Source organism: Thunnus albacares, chromosome 7 (genome assembly GCF_914725855.1).
Source record: "Thunnus albacares chromosome 7, fThuAlb1.1, whole genome shotgun sequence".
NCBI classification, from domain to species: Eukaryota; Metazoa; Chordata; class Actinopteri; order Scombriformes; family Scombridae; genus Thunnus; species Thunnus albacares.
Window position 1 is genome coordinate 28633325 of NC_058112.1, and position 25560 is coordinate 28658884.

The 25560-nt window shown below is 40.6% G+C and overlaps 1 protein-coding gene across 1 annotated transcript in view; it reads left to right on the forward strand.

Moving 5' to 3' along the window:
• The window catches only part of lrriq1 (leucine-rich repeats and IQ motif containing 1), a 41668-nt gene that overhangs the window by 7910 nt on the left and 8198 nt on the right, over positions 1 to 25560 (forward strand). The window contains exons 15-25 of the mRNA XM_044356518.1: positions 66 to 139; positions 658 to 751; positions 9262 to 9441; positions 12940 to 13404; positions 13889 to 14072; positions 15579 to 15704; positions 16134 to 16217; positions 17230 to 17363; positions 18238 to 18309; positions 18430 to 18518; positions 19433 to 19534. Coding sequence (XP_044212453.1) covers positions 66 to 139; positions 658 to 751; positions 9262 to 9441; positions 12940 to 13404; positions 13889 to 14072; positions 15579 to 15704; positions 16134 to 16217; positions 17230 to 17363; positions 18238 to 18309; positions 18430 to 18518; positions 19433 to 19534 — 1604 coding nt within the window. The remainder of the gene's footprint in view (positions 1 to 65; positions 140 to 657; positions 752 to 9261; positions 9442 to 12939; positions 13405 to 13888; positions 14073 to 15578; positions 15705 to 16133; positions 16218 to 17229; positions 17364 to 18237; positions 18310 to 18429; positions 18519 to 19432; positions 19535 to 25560) is intronic.

The window sequence follows — 25560 nt, forward strand, 5'->3', positions numbered from 1 at the left end:
TGAATGTTAGCTAAACACTTAGTGTAGTATTCAGCTGTGTTACAGTGTTTATCTGTGTTTCCTAGAATTACCCAGCTGCCCTCCATGTCTGATTTTGTGTCCCTTGCAAGCGTTGATCTTCGATTCAACTGCCTATCAGGTAACAGGTTGTCTTGATTAAACAGACTATGAATCCCTTTTCGTCTTCATAAAGGCATACCAGCTTCTACTTTGCATGTAACGTGAATGAATTCAAAACCTGTGTTGTTTCGTCTTTTCTTTTTTACTAACTTTACAGCCAATATGTGACACTGAAAAATTAGCTCAACCATTCTCAGGTTCTCATTGCATTCCATCTGTATGCTGACATTCCCATACTCCCACTCAGACACAGATTGATTGCGCTTAACAAAATACATACATTTACGTGCACCAAATATATTTTTAGCCATAAACCCCTATGATCCCACCTTTTTATAGAATGCTACTGCATTCATTTTGGCAGTCCAGGTATATGACTTCATGGAAATAAGATGCATTAGTGCACAAGTCTCTGGAACGCATCTCTTTTTATTTCTTCCAGTGGATGTAGCCCCACCACAACTAGATTAGACAATGACGAATAGGTTGGAAAATACGCATTGACAAGGGGAAGTTGTTCCTCTGCTTCTCTTTCAGAGTTGAGGAACGTGTGTGAGAGCTTGGAGGGATGTCAATTCCTGCAAGAGGTCCACCTCGTGGGGAATCCTCTTGAGCAGGAGAGTGGCTGGAGGTAAGTTGAAGGTTGGACGTAGGAGTTGGAGCAAATTACATGGTTTACTGTTCTCCAGGATCTAAATAAATTGTTATCTCATCTGTGGAATCTTGTGGAATAGGGAAAAACTATTGTATAAAGATGATTTGAATGCGCTCTCCACTTTTTTAATTGGCAGTTCACCTATAGTGTACCACGTTTTCCTCCACAGTACCTGCTACACAGTTTCAAGCCAAGATAATGTAATTAGAAATTTCCGTTGTTCTTTCTGGAGGTTCTGTGGAAAAAAAGTTTCAATTTCAGCTTTCTTTGCTATGAAATATCACTTGCTGTGATGGATGTTCAAAGGAACATACCAGCGAAAAGCCAGTATTCCTCTATCACAAAATCAGTCTATTGGCTCAGGTAGTCTAAACATTCCAGCAGAACACAGGCCTTCCTGTCCGCTTCCCAGGATTAGCGCTGTGATCCGCGTCCGCTATTAGATTACCGCAACGTGCCACTGACACGTGTGTACGTACGCCACACTTAGCGCTCGTAATTTCCCAAATATTGATACAACAGAAAAATCAATTATCTTTTAGTGTCAATTTGCTCATTCACTTATTGTGGCTAAATATTTTCCTCGTGTTAGGACAGTTGCAGTGAGCTTATATGTAAAATATGCAATGACCACTCATATTCTTCGTGCTTCTATTGGCGTGTCATGAGCAATGATGTCAGCTGTTACACTCACACCCATTTAGTACCAGCAAAATATCCAAAACATGAAAATCTACACTTCGCTTTCCTGCCAAAAAAGCCATTAATGTTTCAGTTTTAGAAAATAATAGAGGACAGCATTTAGACTGTTGTATTAGGAGATTTCATTGGTAATTTTTTGGACTCTAAGTTTGCACCTTTAAATCAGCAACGTCATATCTGAGAAGAGTTAAATGTCAATTGCACACGTCAAACATTGATGCTTTGTGCACTACTGGCCAGTGGTTCAATAATGCTTACAGTTTGAACTATTTTTATTTGTAAATTTTCTAGTTTAGTGGGTTTTTTCTGTCCAAAACTCCCTTAAAAAATAGCTTACTTGTGGACATTTTTCCCCTCTTAAGCCTTAACTGAAACATAACCTTAATATTTCAGTGAACTTTATTTAACCCCCAGTGCCAACAGTGGAATTAACCCTCTGTATTTCCACACTCATGCCCTGGCCCTTTCATCCCGGGCCAGTGATAACACTGGCTAAATTAAAGCACCAAAAGGCAAGCGCTAAGAATTACACTCCCTGTAGGCAGCCCATGATCCAGGAGACGTGGAAGAAGAAAACACTGAGCCTGATTAATCAGGGCCACTTTAAGAGCCTGTGTTTTGGAGGAAGTCTTCACTAAATGAAATACGGACTTGTGCTCATGCAGGCTGGAGAAGGAGGACGCAGATGAAGGAATGTGAGCCAAGAACAGTGTTTCCCTCAGAAAGGAGGATGAAATTTATATCAATTTAGGAAAGGTTCAGGTTTAATTCCAAGTGTAGTCAGTGTAGATAAACTGTTACTAGTTTCACATTGTCTAAAATGTATAGGTCATTGCTCTCTTTCACAAAATATGAGTTTCAGATATTATTGTAGGTAAAATGTAGCTTTTTTGAAAGTCTTGACAAACCTCCAACAGAAGGAAGACTAGTGCTGTGGTTATCACAGTACAGATAAAAATCCTCTTTCTGAGAACAATTCTTTAATTAGAATCACCCATTGTAAACATCAACTTGTGGTTTCTAATTATTTGTACATAAGTCAATTGTGTTCTACCAAATGTGTCTATGTAGCGTCCATTTCTTTCTTTTTTTTAAGATTATATTTATTTATTTCCAAAGGGTCAGACAATTAAGGATGACAGGGCGTGATAAAAATATGTACCATCTTTTCCAAACTACCCTGAATTAAAACACATTCTCCACACACACACACAAAACAATAAATAAATAAATATACAAAAAAACATAATAACTACACATAGTAAATACAAATAAATACACATAATAAATGAAGACCAAGACAGAGGGTTTATACAATTGGATATAACAAGGGTAATCAGACATAATGACGGGATAATGGCATATTAAACACTAAGACATACATGCAAATGTACCTCGAGATATCAGTTTGTGCTAGTCTATAGAGACCACTCTGAAGGGCCTGGGTCCTGTCATCTTTAATATAGTCTAGGAAGGGGTCCCAAATAAAAAAAGGTTTGCCCTTGAGCCAGAAGCTTATAGCTTCTAAAGGGATAAGCTCCATAACACTCAGAATCCAATGTGAAACCTAAGGGACAGTGGATTTCAAACACTGTCCCTTAGGTTTCCAGAACACAACTCCTCGCACAAAAAAGAAGCACCCTAAGCATCCTCAGTGAAGAGGGGCTAAGGTTCAGTGCTGCTGATTGTATTCCAAGAATACAGAAAATAGGTTCAAGGGCCAGTTTCTTTACACACTGAGACCTAGAAATCATTAATAAGAGGGCATTCAAAAATACAGTGGAAACAAGAACCTTTAGTAGTTTACACACACTATTTTGAAAGCAAAGGATTAAACTTGTTACGTTTCACTGGAGTAACTTGAAGCCTATGTATAACCTTGAATTGCAACTCCCTAGTTTTGTTGGTAAATAAGGAACCTGAAGAGCCTTACCAAAATACTGTCCCACTCATCATAGTCTCTCCAAAATCAGCTTCCCAGAGAGACCTGATACGAACTGTGCATTCATTGTTTGGGATTGATTTTCTGATGCCAGGATTTTGAATAGCCTACTCCACAGCTGAAAGAGAAAACCCATTGGGGTGCAACTTAATAGCAGCAGTGATAAAACTGGGTATTTGCAAATATCTGAAAAAGTTATTTTGAGGACGATTGTACTTCTCTCTGAGCTGATCAAAAGATATCACAATGCCAATGTCACCAAATCGCCCACAGTCCTTATACCCCTTCGAGACCACAAGGGGAAGGTGTGGTCGACCAAACCAGGGGGAAATTCTGGGTTTAAGTGGACAGGTGTGAGGAGAGAGATTAAGCCCTCTTGGTTTTCTAGTTTTCTTGTCAGTCTCTAGACTTTAAGAATGTTTTGTAGGATAAGATTACCCTTTACATTAAAACAAACCCATTTCAAGCATATAAAATGTTAGGGAGACAGTGTTTCCCCTACCATTGCCTTGGAGGGATGGCCCACCAGTCCAAGGGCCGGCATTCCAGATTCAGAGGCATGACATGTAACACATCAGTGTCAGCTCCCTGCCCTGCCACGCCAGCTGTCCCTTTTACACAGACATCGATCCGGCTCTGTGATTACCTCTGTAGCCGGCTTATTGGCAGAGCAACTCTGCCCTCCGACTCTGTGTCTGTACCTTTTATACAAAACAGCTAGGCGAAATAAAGGCGCAGTATTCCTGCCTTGAACAGGCTGTGTAAAGGGGGCTAGAGAGAGAGAGTGTGTGTGTGTAGCTCCTCCAAGGTAAGCCAGGTAGATTCAGGATCATCTCTAAACCACTGCCACATATAACTACAGAGGCATGCAATTTGGTAACGTTTAATATCCGGTAAGTAAGTTTAACCTAGCTTGCTTATTCCTCCAAAGAAAGGAAGACAGCTGTTTGTGAGCGAAAGTGATTACCTTGTCGAAAGAGCTGGGATTATTTGAAAGGGATACAACAATTGTGGAACTATATTCATCTTAAAAAGGTTCACTCTTCTTAGGAGAGACAGTGACAAGTCTGTCCAGTGGGCCAGGTCTTCTCTAATCTTGCGAATTAAGGGCACGGAATTAGCATTGTACAGGCCAGAGAGGGGAGGGGGTAATATGTGTACCCAAGTAGACAAAACCTGACAAGGACCAACGAAAAAAGTCAGAGCAAGTTGGGGATACATTAGGGGTCAGGGGCCTTGCCTCAGATTTAGGGTAATTAATCTTGTAACCTGAAAATTGGCCAAAGGATCTAATTATCTCAACTGCTCTTGGAATAGAAGCCTCAGGGTTGTTTAGATAAAGCAGAACATCGTCTGCACATAGGTTAGATTTTATGCTGCGTGGGACCTGCCTTACTTCTAATGGCCTCTGCCAAGGGCTCTATGGCGAGGGCGAACAAATGGGGTGAGTCCGGACAACCCTGTATGGAGCCCCGCCCCACTGTGAATGCAGGAGACTTCAGGCCATTTTTAATAACTGAGGTACGAGGGGAAGCATATAGAGAGATATCCATTTAATAAAGTTGTCACTTAAGTTCAATTTTGAGAGGACGCCCAACAGGCCTTCTCCGCGTCAAGGGAAATCACTAGAGATTTGGCCTTCAACTTTGTGCCATACTGTATGAGATTTAGAAGTCTCCGTACATTATTGCATGAATTACAATCTTGTATAAAACCAGCCTGATCCACTGAAATTATATCTTAGACGATACCTTCAAGCCTTAATTAGTATTTTTTAGTCCATGTCCAGCAAAGCAATTGGCCTGTAGAGGGCGCAGTCATCTGCAGCCTTGCCCTTTTTTAGAATTAATGAAATGTTTGCGTCCATCATACTGTCAATGACAGATTCAAAGGAGTAGGATAACATTGAGCAAAGGGTTGATCAACAGGCTCTTGAAAGCTTTATAAAATTCTTGGGTCAGACTATCAGGTCCCGGGGCCTTGTTATTTTGTAGATCGTTGATAGCCTCTATGACTTCCTCGCGAATGACAGGCCTGTTCAGCAGCTCTCTCTGTGTATCTGAGACTGAGGCACTCTGATACTGTATAAATGTTCATAGAATTCAAGGAATGAGTTGTTAATATCCTTGTTGTTATAATTCTTCTACCAGGTCTGTCTTTTATAACTGGAATAGCTTGGGAGCCAGCCTTTACCTAGACTAAATTTGCCAAATATTTACTTGGCTTGTTTCCAAATTCATACATCCTATGCTTAGCAGACAGAATAGATTTCTGAGCCTCCATAGATAGGAGAGTGTCTAAAGCTGCTGTAGTCCTCAGGTCCTCTGAAAGGTTGAGGTTAAACTCTACCTGTAGCTTGCTTCATTGTTGTTCAAGAATCTGATGTTCAGCCCTCTGCTTTTCCTTTAGATTTGCTGAAAATGATATAGTCAAGCCACAGATGACAGCTTTAGCGGTTTCCCAGGGTAAACTAGGAGACACACCTGGGATGTCATTCTCAGTGATAAAATAATTAAACTGTTCTGTAAGATACAGTTTAAAATTAGGATACTTAAGAGGGTTATTTGTAAACCGCCATTGCTCCTTGAAGTATTGTACTTTTGTGTGAAAAAATAATCAATTCTAGAGGATGATTTGTGAACCTTTGAATAAAATGTATAATACCTGGGATGGGATGAATAGTCCTCCATGTGTCAATAAAATGTATATCCTTATAAATGTTACATTATATCAAAATGTATGATGTATAGCAGCCAAGTATTGACTGACCATGCCCCAAATTAGACTGTGCTGTTTTATAAGATCTATCCAGACGCAGGTTTAGGCAACAGTTGAAGTCACCAGCCACCACATAGGACTCAACAGTCCACTGAGAACAAGTAAAACACTGTAGTGTAAAAAATCAGGGAAACATTTAGATAGGAAACAGCATCTCCATGGAGTGTCCCCTTAATCATAGCATACCAACCCGATGTGTCAGCCTTAATTTCCACCTCTGTCAGGGGTAAGGACTCATGAACTACGCCCCTGCTCTTAGTATTAAGGAGGAATAGTAGACCTGGCCCAACCATTCTCTTTTTGATTTTGAATGCTCACTGTCATTTAGTTGAGTCTCTTGGATCAGTGCTTGTATTAAATAGGGCCCTGAATCCTGTTCACATTCCAAGAACACACTCTAAATGTTTTGTTATTAGCCATAATTCCAGATGGTGTATAGAACAAATCCCCAAGCGTTATGTAAAGACTCTAGACTGTAAAAAAACTCTCTGACAAAAACAAAAATGAGATGACGAAAAAAAAACAGAGAAATCCTCCCGCAACTTGTTGCATTTCTCCAGTGCTTCATACTTGGCCTTGGGTGCAGTAATTCTGTCATCACAATCTTGTAGTGAGGTTTCAGTGAGACATGAACCAAATGAGTCCCTAGTAGCTTCAATAGGTTCAATAGTTTCAATAGTTTTGACAACCGATGAAAGGGGTAGGTCTCCTTCTTTGTTGTTGCCATGTTTGGGTGAGAGCGGAGGGTTAGCTTTCTTGCTAATGTGTCGAGAACTACCTTTCTCTGTCATATCGAGATGTATATTGAGTGGGTTGAAAATAAAAAACAATTAAGAGGGCTAAAATGATGTTTGTGATTCTATTAATGCATGAATATGCAGGAGCTGGTAAAGATGCGTATACACACTACCCATGCTGCCCCACACCCCCCTGTGGCATCCATTCCTGAATTGAATTACACTCCCTACCTCAATGAGCTCATGTAACGATCAAAAGGTCCTATTTGGGGTTTGAGCTTCATTTGAAAACAGTCAGCCAGACAACATGCCCGTTGGGTTGGAATGTAATCCTGATCTGTGTCGGAGAGACCACATCAAAACTGTATCCCTCTGACAATACACAGATCCCACCCTCCGCGGTCATGTCTTTGTCTCAGGGTGGCGGTAAGGTCGGGAAAAATCTTAAGGCTTTCACTGTAACCATTTATGCAGTTTTAAATCCTCTACAAGCATCTAAAGAATAAGGTTCACAGTCCAAACCTGAATCAGAATGTTATTTCACTTTAAGCTCCAGGATAACTCCATAATCACCTTATTTTGTTTTATTTTTTTCACTGGAGTCACTCTGTTTCATCTTTAGTTGTGCTACAATACAGACTGAATATGACATTATTGAAACATCACAGTAAAATGAAGCATCTTGAAAGAGTCTGAATGTAAAGAGATATAAAATAAAAAGTACTCAAATATTCGCAAAAAGCTCACATTATGAATCAATTTGAGGTTCTCCCTTGCCACATGTTTTATCCTACTCTGGTGACTTTCTAGACAAGATTTGAGAGCATATGGTGCTCTGGGAATCAGTTTTGAAAAACCTAGTTGTTCATAATGTTTTAAAAAATCGACTTTGTAGCCTGTGGGCTTGTATTTTTTTTACTCATTTTATTGTTGCCATTCCCTAGTGTCCTGTAGAGTTTCCAGCTCCACATTTTCCCACTGAACACAGACCACATTTGGCCAGTGCTCTGCTGGTGGATGCTCTGAGTCTGTTTCTCTGACAGATAGTTGGGATTCCTCTGCTTGTACATCCTTAGCCTCGGGCAGCAGTTACCTCTCCCCCAGACTCAGACATTCAGGGCTCCCCTCCAGTTTGAAGGCTGATACTACCTAATATATGCCATTTGGTAGAGGTGTTTATCCAAAGTGGTTGGATAAATATACTTTTAGAATTAAATATAAAGTATACAATAATGTTAAATATCCCGCAGTGTAATCAGATTGTAATTCCATTGCAGATCACAGTGTGCATCATTTGTACCAGTAGAGGAAGTACATTGAATTCACCAAATCACAATTAGTAGATGAGTCTGGTTAGTCCAGAGGACAAAGTGTACAGTGTACTCAGCATGTACGGATTGGCCCCAGTGGGACCTGAAATGTCTTCTCGAATTTTTGCTGGGAAGCTAAACAGAGAATGGTTCCCCTAACCCTTGCAGTTGTAGTGCAACTTTCTCCCCACTCAGCTATACAGATTTACATATGTGTTTACAATGAGGCAATGATTGGCTGACAAAATATTACTTTGATCAGTTGTATCAATGATTAAATGATCAACTTGAAATACAAAACAGAACAGAAATGAATGTCTTTTCAACTGCAGTCTGAAAGCCCTCTGTTGACCTGCTGGGCTTGTTGAATAAAAAGTGATAGTCATATCATGCTGATAATTCTTGGCAAAAGCCTGTAGGCCAAAGTGTCATGTCTCACTCCCACTACCCTCACAGAGCCTCATTCTCTTCAGTCTAATTTTACAAATTTCTCATGTCTGCTGGATCTAAAATGTCTGTTCATATTGCTCTCAAAGGCCTTCATCCTCTTTGAATAAACTGTGTTTATACTAAGTGTAAGACTCTTAATTGTTTGTATTGACTGTAGTGGTAAAGACGGCATTCAAGACACTGTACTATTGAATGTAGAAGTACAGCAAGAGCATACTTATATGAACTGAACTGTAATGTAAATGTGTCAGTTGAAAAGGTCTTGATATCAATATATTTAAAGATATTACCAAGCTTTGTTCATTTATCTTTTTTTAACATGCATTTAAATATGCATTAATACACTTAAATGTGTAAAATTATTCATTTTAAATGAAATATTTAGAACATCAGTTAATTTATTTGTAAGACATTATTGTAGTTTCAATTCCTTTGAATGAATGAATTGTGAATGACACGTATGAATTTTTGACTGGGTTGATATTATAGAAACTAAAAAATAAAATTAGGGCATTGAAACAGTCTTATTGACCGCTGATATTTTACCCAGTTTGCTTTCCTTTACAGATCCGCAATGCAAAAAGCAGTGCCTGGCCTGAGGGCCATTGATGGCCAGGAGACAGACTCCTTTCTATCTCCCCTTGCTGTTCAACAGGTCAGCTTGGCCTCAGGCAGCTTCCTAACGTTCTGTCAGGCTCAGCTTCAGCAGACCCGTGATTTACAGCGGCAGCACAACGAAGAGCTCAGGTAAAAGCTAAATGATTAACTGCTTGTGAGTGAATGCTGATTGGAGAGAGTTGGTGTATGGGTGTTTGACCCCAGAATTTATGTGGCTTACTTTGCAAAACTGTCATGGACCCATCAAGGAGAAATCTGTGATGGGAGGTGTTAATTTTTAAACCAAATAACTAACGACACCAGAGATCAACTATGTGTACCGTTAATTTTTAAGCACAGTAGGATATCACATTTACATTCTTTGTGTTGGTGAAATGAAAATGTCTGAAGGACTGATTTCTGAAGCAGCTTGACATGGCTCATAGAAAGGTGGGAAGGAAGCAAATGCTCAGCTCAGATTTGTTCATTCATATTTGGCTTCATTAGAGGTGTCCTAATTGGAAAAAAGAGTAATAAAGTGACCATGTATTGTAGTTACAATGTCTTGTATAGCGGTCTCTTTTTCCCTTTTATTTATCCTGACACTGTTCTTTGTATAAAGAAATCAATCACAACTCTTGGCAGTGCAGAAAAGATTTAAAACTGAACTGGATAAGACAACATAATTGGCAAAAAAAATCCATATATAAGAGGTCGTGTTACGCTTTTAATCTTGTGTCAATCAGTCTGTCAGACAGACAGACATGAAGCGGTCGGGAATGTCAGCTATCCTCTTGTTATGTCTGATACACAGGGTGTAGTGAGCCTAAAGACAACGTCCATCTATTTTCACAAGTCCTTCGATGTCACTGGCCTCCGCACACATTGATGCTCCTATGCAATATGGACCACCAACACTTAAAACAGTGGTCAACTTTCTGCTTATCTTCGTGACCCTTCCAAATTACACAGCACAAAAGATGAAACGTGGCTGCGGCTACTCGTACGGGTCACACTGAGGACTCCTATGGCTTGGGGGGTAGCATGGCGCTCCCTTTGCTTCACCCCTCACTGTGTGCCCTCTACCCCCCTGGCCTCTGGACAATGAGCCATTCTGGGGGCTTTGCAAGGACCAACACAGCCATTTAACCCCTGGCCTGACCCTGTGTCAGACTGAGGTTTAGAGGAGGTGAGAAGAGTGCCACACGCCAGTCCACTGGTGGCTATAAGGTGGGAAACCATGGGGTTTTTCAGGGGTATGGTTTCACAACTTTTCTTTACGGGGTGGAGGGTAGAAGCTGAAAAATACCCTTCTTTTTCCTCACAAAAGTACTCTATTTTACACTTCCATTAGACTTTTTAGTGAATGGAACTAAAATTTCTAAGTGTCTAATAGTAGACTAATATTTCTCCCTGCTAGAGTGAGCATATGTGATAGACAAATCCATATATACTACTAAAAAGTTTGTTTTTATTTTAGAGGGGAAAAAATGGCTTCTACTTTTTTCCTCTCCTGGTTATGTTCTATATTCTCTTTGCATACATCCATTGCTGCCAAACACTGCAACTGTCTTTTAAAGGGAAAGAAGCTGCAAGCTGGAAGGCTAACACAATAGCGTAATGTCCTCTCAGGGCAATTTTCTTTACAGCCAACATTCAACAAGACACTACAATACGTGCATACTTAAGAATACATACAGATACTGTATGTTACCATGGTTTAGGGACCAAAGAATACAAGAATATGCAGTTAAGAAGAGAAATTGTATAATCTAGTCTTGCATATCATATACTGTAATAAAAAATCTGTTACACTTAGTTACAGTATACAGTATTTATTTATTTTTATATAAAGGCAGAAAAGTAGCCCTGGCCTTTACAGTGCTTGTGCTTTTCATCGAACACTTGCCCAGTGTTTTGACAATACTTTAATTTTCTTATCATAAATTACAATGTTCAATGGATGCTTTACATGTAAGCCTTCAATTGTCTGTATAAATGATCTTAAGCATCAGTTAAGACTCTGTTAAAACTCTTGTGCAGAATGTTTTTTACTCTTTTCTTAAGTCGAATTTAACTTTATCTGATTTCATATAATCTAGTTTACTAGATGTTTATTGAGGAGAATGAACTTAAAACAACCCTATTACTAACAAAACACTAAACTAGACAAAACACTGATATTGGATGATCCCGGAAAATCTTGGATTATGTTAAGTGACATGTTTTTGAACAGTCAGTGTCAATGTTTTGTAGAAGTGTGGTTAAAGTATAGATATGATTAGTGAAAGATTGTGGTTATGGGTGATCTATGACAGAGTGTGAACACATGAGTGTCAGATGCACTAACCACCATCCTTAGTTTTGACCTTGCTACATAATTGCACTGAATGTTGATATTGGACATAATTTGTCTCCTGTAAATCATACAATAAGTTTGTGATTCCTACAAATAGCGGGCTGCTACTGTCTACTGGCTTTGAGTTTCTGAAGTGTAACACTCTCTCCGAAACATCATTAATCTTGGTGAGCTGACATCTATCCTGAAGTTGATGTAACTGGCATCAGTAAAGTGACTCCTGTAGAAGCAGATTCAAGCTGCAATAAAAAACACACAAAAATCTCTGTAGATTGTACAAGCTGGTATTCAGTTTCTGACTGCTTTCCACCATTATTGTAGTTCTGCTGGGCACACCCATATGACATGGCCACAGCAAATGCTGTAGTCCCCAAATGTCCTGAAATCTAACTGCAAAGACGTGGATTTTGTCATCTACACACAGGGTTACAGACAGACACCACCTAGTAATACTCAATACGTGTCAAACATGTGATAAACATTCTGTATTAAAGCTTTAACATTCCTTTTTCTTCCTTCCTGCTCTAGTATACCGGTGTTATACATGTTCACAGTGACCCTGGAGTGAACCAGCAGGTACAGAGAGGGGAGGGGGGTGGGAGGGGTCACTGGGGTCACAATCCTTTCGGACCTCCCGACTCCTCTCTCTCTTGTCCCACTGAGAATGAAGAGCTAAGTCTTTGTCGAGAAGAAGCTGTTCTACCTAAGGCTACTGGTTTTCCAGACTGGCTGGGTAGTGAAGTGTCTCTGGCCCCTCAGGGTTTAAGACGGGGGGGGGGGGGAGCAGAGTCAAGCAATGCTAATAGATTCATTAAGTTTCCATTGAGGTGGCTTTGTAGTCAGTTTATCCCTTCAATGAAAGAGACATTATATGGTATTAGGGTACACACAGAGGAGGCACTCAACTCAGGCACAAACTCACCTTACCTTACCTCAGAAGAACTGTGAAGAATAAGAAACAAAACCTGATATTTCATTAATTTACTATTTGATTTTGTGTCTTTTTATATGTTTGTGTGGATTGAAATTCTTAAGCCTTTGCATGGTTTCCATTCTGTTTATTTCAAAGGTTTGATTTACACCCCAGATACATCTTTTGAAATAATGTTAACTTAATCAGATAGTACCTCAAAAATATAGGTTATTCAATCTGTTAAAAAGTAAAGATGAGAAAATATCTTAACAGAAAATGTCACGGGTTCCCCTGCCCACCTACAGTAGAGGTAGACATCCTAAACATTGAGCACTCACGCCTAAAACTGTGTGTTTTTGTGCATCTATATTCACAGCAATGCCTCGTTCTCCCTGGATTCTGTTAAGACCTCCTGCCGACACTTCACAGAGGCTTTGCAGCTGGCTGAAGACCAGAGATTTGCCCATGAGTACGGTGACACTACTGCTGCTGACAAACAAAGAGGTTCAGGCCAAACAACACCTGACGAAGCACTTGATGAGGAAAGCAGCAGTGCTGGAAAGCTTAATGAGCGACCTGGAATGGAGTTCACTGGAAAAGTCTCACCACTAATTCCAAGGGAGGACAGTATCAGAAGCAGCTACCGGACTTTTGAGGAGAACTTAGCCACAGACAGTTGGCATGGCGCATTAGACACTGTCACAGCTGGGCCAGAGATGAAGTCAGCAGTTTTCAAAGTTAACTCTGGCAGTTTTCATTCCTTTACAACAAAGAGAGAAATGACGTCCGCCAGTCTCAAAAAGGCAGCTGTGTCCAACCATCAAGACCTGGACCTCAAAAAGTAATTCACCAAATGTTCTATTTGAGTCAGTGGTGTCCACTTCTGTACATGTTAGGGCTCTGTACATCGATTCCATCCAACACCAAAACCTTTCATGGCACACAACTGGACACTGCTGAGTTAAAGCAAACCTCTTTTTATATAATTCTTTTTATAGCAGTTCAGCTTTTTATTAGTTTCTGCTGCAGAGTATTTGTCTTCATTGGAACCTCCTCTATGTGATTTATAGCAAAAGATGTTGAACATCTTATTCATTTTAACACGCAGCTTCATCATTAACGCTGCGCTATCTTTGGGAGGACAATAGATCTTTGATATGAAGGGTGGCTCTGGACAGGCTTAAACTCTCCAGAGTCCTGCTCTCCAGATGTCTGCTCAGAAATAAATTCATGTTTTGAAAGATGAAGGTGCTATGACATCATGTATATCTCTCACTTTGTGTGCCTGCGTATATTTGTCTGTGTGTGTGTCTTTTTTGGAGCAGCACAGCAGCAGTTGTGATTCAGCAGCAGTGGAGGAAATACAGACAGAAATGTGGGAACATCATCAGCCCCCCCACAGCTGAAAAGGGAGGAGGAAAAGGAGGAGATGGTGGAACGCCAGAGTCAAGACCTTCCTGTATTAAGTGGAACGTTGTTGGTCAAGATCATGCAGCAACTGTCATCCAGGTAAAATCCAGGACATTTTTGGTAATCTAGACTTACCTGTACAAAAGGTTAAATCCAATGAGTAGAGTCGGGCTATAATTTAGGGGCACCACCACTTTTCAAATCATATTTGTTGCCTTTGTCACCCCTGCAGATCACATGGATTTTTTTTTTTTTTTTTTTCATTTGCCAATTTTTTCATTTTTTCCAGTTTCCCTTTAATGCTATTTTGAAAGGACACTTTCGTTACCTTACTTTAGTGCCAAACCAGTGTGGTTTTTATAGATACAAATTTAGAGCATTTTCCTTCTTCCCACGCTGCAGTAACAGGTTCTTCCAGAGCTTCGACCTGACTGGGAAAGCACTGGGCACAATATTCTGGCTATGCCTGGCAGTATTTGGGATATCTGCCATATCACATCTTATTTTTGGGTAATAATTATGTGTTAGTCAAGTTCAGTCAATCCATCCACTAGGTCACTATGTTCATTATGTTCATGGATGTATCTAGATGAATCTTTGAGTCTATACAATGTCATGAAACATCATCACAATTTCCTATAGGTGACGGTGATGTCTTCAGATTGCTTTTTTGTCTGATAAAGAGTCCAAAACTGAAAGATATTATATTTACAATAAAGAGAAAAAGAGTGAAGCAGCAAATCCTCACATTTGAGAAGCTGGAATCAGTGAATGTTTGGTATTTTTGCTTCATAAATGACTTGAATGATTAATCAATTATAACATTTGTTGACTAATTTAATTTGATTTGCTGCTCAATTAATCTACTAATTGTTTCAGCACAAATCCCCATAAAACTGTTAACATACCCACTGGTTTCAAAACCTAATTTGCTTTTACAGCACAGACAAGAGACAGGCTTGTTAACCTGTCAATATGTAATTAAGGACCCTATTATTGTAGCTGAAGGCTGAGTTCACTTTCGCAAAGTAGATATGTGGAGATGTCCATGTTTCACCCTCGAACATCCATCTTCAAGCCTCATACGTGCTATCGAGGCTTACCCAGCTAATCCTCTGCACAGAGGTGTAAGCTGCTGTTCTGAAAAACATGCTACTCAACACTTCTCCCAAATCTCTTTTCAACACAAAAAGTGTTTGATGAGTCCTTTAGGGCTCTCTAAAGTAGAGGTGGGGGTGGTGGTGTGGATGGTCATGGCAGGAGGTGTGTGTGTGTGTGCGTGCGTGTTGGGGAGGTACGGAGTGATTAATCAGATTCCAAAGAAGTGCGGTAGTAAGAGTTCTAGGATTCGTGTTCGGCTGAACTTGAAGTGAAGTGTGCCCCCCCCCCCCCCAGCCCACTGGGAATTGGAGGATTTAGAGGCACACTGGAGCTCCATTTGTCTTGGAGCAGCCCGGAGTCACGCAGAGTTCAGACAGCAGAACACTCAGCAATTAAAAGAGAGGTTAACATGTTTTATCTCTCTAATGGGATAACACACAATATTTACGTTTGCCCCGTGATTCATGGAGAGTTTTGTACCATTTGTTTTTTGGGTACCTCCAGGCGTTCTGGAGAGGCTTTACTTTGAGGAGGAGGCTCACATCTGCTCTTGCTGCTGTCACATGCCCACACACCAGAGAGGATGACACCTTTGAGGAGGTAGACATGGATGAATTTGTCTTTGATGAGGTATGTACACAAGTTCATGTGTTCCTCACTTTCATGGTTCAGTAATGCCTCACCCCATATCCCGTCAGACCTGCGTGTAGGTCTACGCAAAGATACATAAACTCACACATGTTCTTACCCACCAGACTATCTTTACGCACACAAACCTGCACAGAAACACACTGAAACATGCAAACACATGTACAAAAAACAGCACACGTGTTAAAAAGATGTAAAAACACACATCACACATGTAAACCCGTAGGCATGCAAATGAGGACACACAAAACAAACATCCACAAATTCACAGAAAATATCATTACAACCTCGACACTCCCTTCACTATAAAATATATGTATATGTTTAATTCTGAAGACACTTTTCGCTGTTGTTCCTCTCCTGTTCCTGTCAAGAAATATATATGTTTAAAAAACTTTTATTTTCAAAAAGGCAGCACTGGAGAAAGACTGGACATTGCCGCTGTCTGAGGACTCACCTCCCAGATGTGACCATGTGTCAGAACAGTCTCAGAAGGTAACACATCTGTCCTGGGACATTCTGTAAAACCTGGTGGGCTGGTAACACGGTGAAAGTGACCGGTGAATTTTGGGATTTACCAGCCCCTGTGTGATGTCAACAGAAGAGTTATTTTCTTGCCCTGTCCCTTTTTCATCTTGATTATCATCCCCTCCAGGATTTGTCTCACTCTCCCTGATTGATCTTTAAATTTATTCTCTTGAAAAACAAGATTATTTTCTGGAGGCCTGAAGGTTGCTCAGCACCAGCAGATGTCATTTTTCATGCTGGTGGACTGTCGTCTTGTTTTTTTTTCCCTTCATTTACCTCTCGTTGGATCTTTTCTTTGGAGCGTGCTCAGCGCTGTACATCATGGTAGCCGGTTTAGGCCAGCTGATGGGGTGCAGCTGCTGTCGTGGCCGGCCTCAATGTGTTGACGCTGAGGTATACATCAAAGGCGGGGATGAACAATTTAGCACTTCCACAAAGAGAAAATGGGATCTGGAGAGTAATTAAGCTGTACGTTTGACTTACATATGAGCATTCCTTGGGTGTGAAAACTCACTCTGGTTAAAAGTGTCAGCCAAATAGTTAAAATGAAAACATGCCCTTGAGTTTATTGTGACTAGGCATTATTGTATATATTATATTTAATTTTCCCCAAGGTATATTGAGGAGTGTGTGTTATCTAGACAGAGCTTAAACTCTATTTTTCCATTTAGAGCCCCGGCATCACAGCCTTCTGAACACTTGAAAAGGATTCTTAGAAGGTTTTTTTAAGTCAAAGTCTAAAATATAAAGAACCACTCAGTTAAGTTAAAAAGAACTAATAGAATGCTACACAAAGTGCTCAATATTTTTCTCTATTAAATGTTCAGGATTATAGTCACACATTTTAAATCAGAATCTTTGAAGCTACTGTAACTATTAGCTTTTGTATGCACATTCTTTAAAAAATAAGCTAAAAACAATCTACACAAATTAAGTGATATGAGCAGTAAATTACTACTGATCTGTGTTTGTATTTCAGCCTCTTGGGCCCTTTCCTGAACCCTCCCAGTACAAACTCCCACCACCACCTATATGGAGGCCTAAACAGGCCTGGATGGCCGGGGACCAGGTAGACTCTGCTGGGCAGAGAGTTTCCCCAGAGAGTTTTGATAGGTAGGACATCCAACAGCTAAATAACTGGCTGTCTTGTATGTGTTATTTATACTCCTCCTAATTTCTGTTTTCACGTTAAATATTTCATTACATTTGATACAGAGAAATGAAATAACAGTAATAGTAAACAATGTTTATCAATATGTTTTTTTTGCTGACATCACAATGATGCCACATGAGTGTGAGTCTGCACACTGCAGAGACTCAAAGTGAGATGTTGCTACATTAAGCTGTTGAATATACAATACATAGGTGACAGTCAGGCATCTTAACTGAATATTCTCACTTTGAGCCTATTGTACCTGTACATTTTAACATTTATGAGATTTGCATATGCATTTGATCCAAAGCAAATTACCAAGAAAGACATGACAAGATTTTATGTTGTTATTCAAGTATTTGCTCTTACAAATAAAAACAACTAAATTAAAACAACTAAATAACATTTTATACCCAGATTATTCTGTGTTTTTTTTGGGTAATACCCAAAAATACAGAGAGACAATGAACACTCTGCATTGGATAGAATATAAATGGACAGCCTGACAAAGTTTTTAAGTAAGAATCATGTCTATTCTGGTCTAAATTATGCACATATTCAACATACTTGTGTCATGGTTGAATCTACATTTCAGTCTTAGATAATGTACCTTTTAAGAAACCTGCTTAAACCCCACTGAAACCAGCTTGTTGTTTTACTGGAAACAATAGGATACAATCATCTCTTTTGATAATAACTTCTTATCGTTGTCATTGATACCTGCTAATATAATTTCTGCTGTTATGACTGACTGTATAGATATATTGATTATAATTGTCAATATGTACTTTTTATGTTATCTTAATAATTACAATAATCTATTTGTAATTTCAGAAGCAAATCCCCTGCTTCAACCTCTGTGCTCAGCGGTGTCTCCAAAAGATCAGAAAAGATTCTTGAAGAATGGTAAATCATCATCTTATCATATGCTGTGTCTTCATGATGGCCTTTCACTTCCCATCATTGTGTGTGTGTGTATAGTTGTGTTATTAAGTGGAATTGTCTGTGTGATACATCTTTCTCCAGGGGCTTCACTGATAGCCACACAGCTCTTTTGATGCTCAAGAGAGCTGAGAAGATGAAGTCGAAGAAGCAACAGCAGAAGAAACATTCGGGTGAGTGTGTGCAGAATTGAATAGACAGAATTTATTTGAGCTTTGGATTGTGTGTTTCTTTTGGGTGTTATGCCTGTGTGTGTAATATTTCAGGCTTTCCAGAATCATTATTAGACTTTACTGTTTTTATATATAATAAGAAATATGAAGATTATGAAGGCAGATCGGTGGCTCTCATGGTTTACTTCTTAAATCGCCCCAACTACAAAGCTTTCTTTGTTCAGTAATCCCTCTACACCTGAACATTTTTTTATTCCCGTATCTTCATTCCTTATCTTTAACACCAAATATCCCCAACAATATGGAGGGAACTGCTATAAGGGCATAGAACTATTTTCTAAAAGGAAAAAATCCATACTAATTTTTGCCCCTCCACATTCCCGTCTTTGTTTCTTCAGCCATGCTACGACAGCATCGAACCTTTCCACCTCGTGTACGTTAACGAGCCATAACAGACAGCAGAAGCCAGGGCCTGTCGCCTCTTATTGGGCCTTATTTGAGAGCCTGCAAAGGAAATAACGATTGCCAAGAAACCTCTTGACAAGTCATCCTGTGATGACTTTCAATCCATTTCATTGTAGTGGTTGAGTGCGGCTGCAGTGAAAGGTGACCTCACCTCCGCTCTGCTCCAAGAAACAGTAGTCCTGCCACGGTTATCATGCCACAGTCATGTAGAGGGAAGCTGCTCTTTGATCAGAATTGCAAATGCATGATTCCAATAGCAGGGCTCTTGTCATCTTGCTCCGCCGACACACAGGTCTATGTCGACTGTAACTTCTAATGGCATCTGCCTCAGTGGAACCAGAGCGCTGTTCTAATATTTTCCGAATGTTAGGTTGTGGTTTTCTGCTTCTGGTTTTAAGGCTGCCTTGTCCTTCTTTGACCCTCTCTTTCTCTTACTCTCCTACATGTAGATCCCTCCATCCGTCTAGCCTTATTTAGAAACTGCACTTACCAGCTGGATCCAGTGGAGGCACGAAACAGGCCCGCACCACGCAACAGAAACTATATTAAAGGTAAATCTTGCTATATATTTGATAGCCCTGTTGTAAAGTATGTACATTTTGTTTTTTTTCCCCCTGTTCACTGTAACAAAGACCATGCCATTTGTGCGGTATGTAAAAAAAATAGCTTATTGGGATTGGCAAGAAGAGGGTCAATTGCGGTGGGATGATTGGGGTAGAAGAGAGGGACGAAGAGGTTTGATCGCTGGGGGGATGAACGAGGGCTGAAGGCTGGTCGAGGTCATGTACGGTGGGATGATAGGGGATGAGGGGAGGGATAAAAGAGGTCGATTGAATGGGGATGAACGGGCGCCAGATGGAGACTTGATGTGGCTGGAGCATCTAGGAACCCGGGGGTCAAGACTCAGGGTGGGGGCACATCCCGATGAGGTTTCTGCTTCATCATCCCCTAGTTTTTCCTATAATGAAAGAGGGAGAAGGAGAATTACTGAGATGGATGCATCGACTCTAAAATGCATGTATTTGATGATGGGAGGAAACCGGAGCACGTGAAATCCATGTGAACATGGGGAGAGCATGTAAACTCACCACAGAAAGGATCCGGGACCCTCTTGCTGTGAGGCTAACCACTGAGCCACCGTCTCGACTACTGAGAAGAGAGAGAGGAGAAGAATGAGGTTTGGGGGGAGGGACATGAGAACCGAGACAAACGGGAGAGAAAGGGGGTTGACACACCTGTATAGGTAAACAAAGGTGGTTGGTTTAGTGAGGCACAGGTGTTTGAATTAGTGAGAGTGAGCGGGGTGTGGTCTTGTTCCTGAACTTTAGTTCTAATAACTTCATAAAAATCTTTCTTGGCCTGACATGAAGTCTGCACAGACCAGAGCTGCAGACTTGGAATTAAGTTGGGCTTAACCTCTTCCACTACCCGCTTCCCTACCATAGACCCGTTTTTGTCTTTTTCATGGGAGGACAGGGGATTTTAGGGGGAGATAGCAGGTCAACAGTATATGTCACATAGAGGTAGTATGCATCATCTGAAAGCTGGGAACCTCAAGATTAATTTAAGATGCAGCTCACCACTGTATGTCAAGTTTTTGTAGTCATAAATCTGTAATAAACATTGTGTTTTGGTTAGGCGCATGTTCAAATTTTGAAAGTTTAGAGTGTATAGGGGCTTAGAGGATTATGATGGGGTAATATGATGTTCATTCCCATGCTCAATTATGTCTCATAAGTTGTTGCAGCAATTTTTGGGTTGATACCATTTGTTACACAAAATTTAACCATTTTTGACCTTGAGAATTGATAAAAATGGTCAAAATCCCTCCAAAATACCACATTAAGACACAAAGACCTTGAGGAACACCATAGAAAAATTCATGCTGTGAAATAGTATCAAAAACTTTTGACAATTGGAGATTTCTATAAGAATAGCTTTTTCGGCAATTGGATGGCAAGCACTTATGTCCTGGAAATTGTTCATAAACTCCCTTATTGACTCCCTTATTATACTCCCGTTGAATCTGCAAGTCTCAGCTTTGCAGTCATACCCAATTTATGCAATTCCAAGACTGTTTAGGGACCCCAATATGCAGAAATACTCAAATACATCATTTTTAGAATAGGAAAAAATAATTTGTACTGCATGCAAAAAAATGCATGAGATTAGCATAAAGTGGGCATTTCTGTAACGGGGAGACTTGTGGTCACCCATAGAACCTATTTTCATTCAGATATCTTGAGTTGAGAGGTCAAGGGACCCCTTTGAAAATGGCCATGCCAATTTTTCCCTTGCTAAAATTTAGCCTAACTTTGGAGTGTTATTTATCTCCCTTCCAGACTTAGGTTGTCTAGTTTCATATAATACCAGTATCTTTACTCCAGCTTTAAAACATTTGTCTCTGTCTATGTGGTTTTACAGAGACAAACAGGTGTCATTGTATCACAGATAATATGCTTTTTTAAAATTAAAACTTTTTTCTTACTGTTAAGGATAGTTATACAATCGGCCAGAGTCTAAAGAGTTTATCAAGATGTGAGGTAGTTTGAGAAGAAGCAAATGTCTTCCTCTATCATTTTCTGGTGTGGCCTCCTGCCCTGCCCTGAGGTGGAGAGATGATTTGGCATCGTGACTTTCACATCCAGACTTAAAAGGGAGGGAAGAGCTGGAGGGAAGACAGGAGGGAGGATGGGGGAAGTTGGCTTTTATCATGAGGGCCTGTCTACATCTTTCCTCTGCACCCACCCCCACCCATTAGGGTCAAGGCCTTACATCCAGAGAGCACGACACTCACGGTCATCCAGCAGTCAGCGGGACGCTGCAACAACAGTGTTTGCCAACAGGCAGTGAGGTGACTGGTCTTTCTCTGGTCCAAGTCCAGTGCTACCATGAGCATGAAATACCTCTTAATTAGCTGTGGAGAAATACAATATGTTTGCTTGTCATTTTATGTTACAGTCTAAAAAAAATAGAGCAACACTGGGATGTTTTTAGTCTCACTTTAGCTCTTTTGGGTGGAACGCTTTAGTGATTTGTTTGTAGAATAGCTGTGAAGGAGTGTTTTTTTTCCATTAAAGCTAGATCTTATGACTCAGCTCTATGCAGTCAAAGATCAAGCAACAACTTAATTCAATGATTCTGAAGAAACTGAATTTATTTGTCAGCAGCCAATAAATTGCCAACCTCACCAGGCACTGGTGACAGATGAATTTTTCCCACTTAGAATTTCTCTGCCAATAATTTATTTGTAACATGAAAAACCACGCTTGTTGTATGACTGACTGTGACAAAATCATTATGTTATCGGGTGTTTATTTTGAACTTCAGGTGTATTATGTCAACTTTACAGTACTGAGAGTCCTGACAATGGGATTGTGTCTGAGCGCAATATAGCCATGGATAAGCTCTGAGCCAACTGGCAATCAAGGACTGGTTGCATCCAAATGACCTATTACATTACAACAATATTTCCAGCTCTGGTTCTTTCCAATATCCTTATCTCTCCCCTCCACCCTTGTCTTAATAATTCATCAAACAGGATTGGTGTTCTCGAGCAACGAAGTGAAGCAGCTACATCAGCTGATAAAGTTACAGGGGTCAATAGTTAGGACATCACCCTTGCCTCTCTCCTTAATACCCTGTGTCCTCAGTTGGTTTTCTGATCCAACTGAGAGGGATCCTGTAAAATGCGTAACTCTAACCAGTGTGGTGCTGGAGGAGACGACTCCTGCTGCCTTTTTACAGGGTGACTATGAGGCAATGGCGACGGCGGCAACAGCGATGATGTGTTGGGAACTGGCTTTTGGTGCTGCGATCCTGGGTCTTCGTAAATGGGCCCACGCCAGCCTCCCCTCTTGCTCCCCTGGTCTTGACCTGTGGAAGGCACCCCCTCCTCCGGATCCATCCCCAGTGCCCGGGGCGTAGCCAGCCCAGCCCGGCCCAGCCAGCGCTCCCCGGCAGGGGCTAACGTTTCAGGCTTTGAGTCAAGCCCCTTCTGGAGGTGATTAGCCTCAAACCCATGACAGATTCTTTCCAAGATATCCGACGCGGCGTGTTTATTTTATCCGGGCTCTTTGTGTGGATGTGCTGGACATGAGTAACCCACTTGAAATGGGTATCGGCTTACATACCCAGAGAGAGAGACCGAGAAGGAGAGAATGGAGGACAACCACAAGATGTTTTATTTTAAAGGCAAAAAATTATAGAAATACACTTCCCATTTTTTAGATGATTTGTATTGTCAAGTGTCTGGGTGCTGCAGATGTTGAAGATGTTGTATGCCTCCAAGCATTCCTCCTTGTTTCTCCTTTTACTTTCCACCGCCTTCCATTCAACACCCCCAGGCACACACACATTTTTCCAGCCTCCTTCTTCCATCCAAACTCAGATCCAACCCCACCAAACATCCGTCCTCATGTCAGAGGGACATGAGGGTATATATTTTTATTTCAGCCTGGAACCCCTGCCTCCCGAGCACTTAACTCGATTTCACACTTCAAGTCATCTACAAAGTCCAACTGAAACACAATCATCTTGTTTATCATCTATCATCCAAAATAACTTAACGTAGGACTATTTACCACCATTCATATGCATTCAATTTCACCAGTGCTTCTATTTATCTCAGGCAGTGGAGCTCTCTTCGTCGTATATATTTGAGATGCACTGGCACGCTTAAGGAGGAATCATGCAGAGCCATGGTACACTGTGGCAGTAATCTGAGTCACTCACAAGAACACCCATCCGACTAAAATAAAACGCTGCATTGCTGTATTTTACAACAAAATGGCATATAGACAAAATACAAAAAAACGATAAGGTAAATAGCTGTAAGTGTTAACACATTAGTTTAGCTGTTTTTAAGTATTTTGGGGCAAGTCTCAAGTCTGTCAGAAAAGTCAAAAGTCAAGTTTCAAGTCTTCTAGGCCAAGTCGAGTATAAGCCTTCATAAGCAAATTGCAGAGATGCCAGTCTCTGAATGCTGACTGTTAAAATGACACAGCCTTTCCTTTCAAAGCTGTGTTAACATTGTTTTTACATACAGTACCAGTCAAAAGTTTGGATGCACATTCCCCTTTCATTTGAATGAGGAAGTGTGTCAAAACTTTTGACTGGTAATATAGTTGACACCAGGTCCTTGAAATCCATGGGTCCATTCTGAATTCATAGATCTGTTCTGATCAAGAATGAACACTTTTTCCTTTAGACATGGTTGGACAACACAAAGTGCTACTGCAAGAGTTACCTGAACTGTCTTTTGTAAACATCTCGTACAGATTGCCTTTGTAGTTCAACTTTGACCTACTGCACTTTCAGTTTTCCAGTGTGACGAGTGATTATTATTACCAACATTATGTGCGTGCTCACTTTTGATTTTACCGCTAAATAAAGTGGTTTAGACGATCTGGAAAGACTGTAGACTTGTTTACAATCACCTGTTTCTTGCTCCATTGGACATTGTTGTAGCAACATTGCTATGTTCCCAGATCTCAGCAATTACTTTACAGTGGTATCATAACAAAATTACAAAAATTAGACCCAAGTTGTAATTTACTACAAAGGCAATGAGACCTGTTTAGTATTACTCAAAGTAACACTAGATCTTCATCTCATTCATGGAACCATTTATTTCTTATTAAGGTCTACACTGGTCCCTGTTGCCTGACCCTGTGTTGTTTGTTTCTGTAGTGAGGTTGGCGGGGAGGAGGCTCTAAAGTACCAGCATCATGTCTCTCCTTAAGCGCTGGTTTGCTGCGGGCCAAAGCCTCCACCCTCCTACTCCCCAACTCTCTGATATTAAGTCAGAGTTCTCCCCTCCTCAGTAGAGACGAGCTTGCTTAATGTGCTTAAGAGCCCTTCTTAACAGGCGTGACTCCTACAGGCCCCCTTCCTGATATCCTGGAGGAGTACTGGAGGGGGATTCAGGAGGTTTGGGGGTCAGGAGGGGGCTTTAGTGGAAGGTTCAGAGGGGAAATGGGAGAGGAGATTCTCTCCATGCTACTGAAGTCCAACATAATTTTTATCTGACAGCAGTACAGAACCCTTGTTTGGTTCATACACTGATATAAAAGCTATATGAACATGTACATTGAGTGTTTTTCTGGACTGCCTCTGCCTCGCCTTCTCTGTATTTTCAGCTTTGGTAAGTGTGAGTAGCCATTTCCTGGCCTTTGCTGCCCCGGGGGGAAGCATCTATCACTTGACATTTTTAGTGGGGCTTCTCAATTAACCCATGAAAACTGTAAAGCTTTTCTCTCCTTTTTACAGCTCAGCAAAAGCAAGTAAATGGCTTAAATAAATGCATCATTAGTTCCAGCATTGGGCTGTCAAAATTCATCAGTTTTCACCCATCTACAGCAGCATTACTGTCAGCGCAACATAAATGTTTACTTTGAATTACAACCTTATTATGGGATTTCGACATAACTCATAAATCAGCAGCCTTTCAGATTTCACTCTTTAACAAACTGTTGTAACATTGCTTTGATTCAATTTCACTAAGAACCACAAGCCCCCGCAATTGTTGGAAATAGCAGAACCTCTCTTGTTGCATCTTTCAGCAACTTTAAATGTA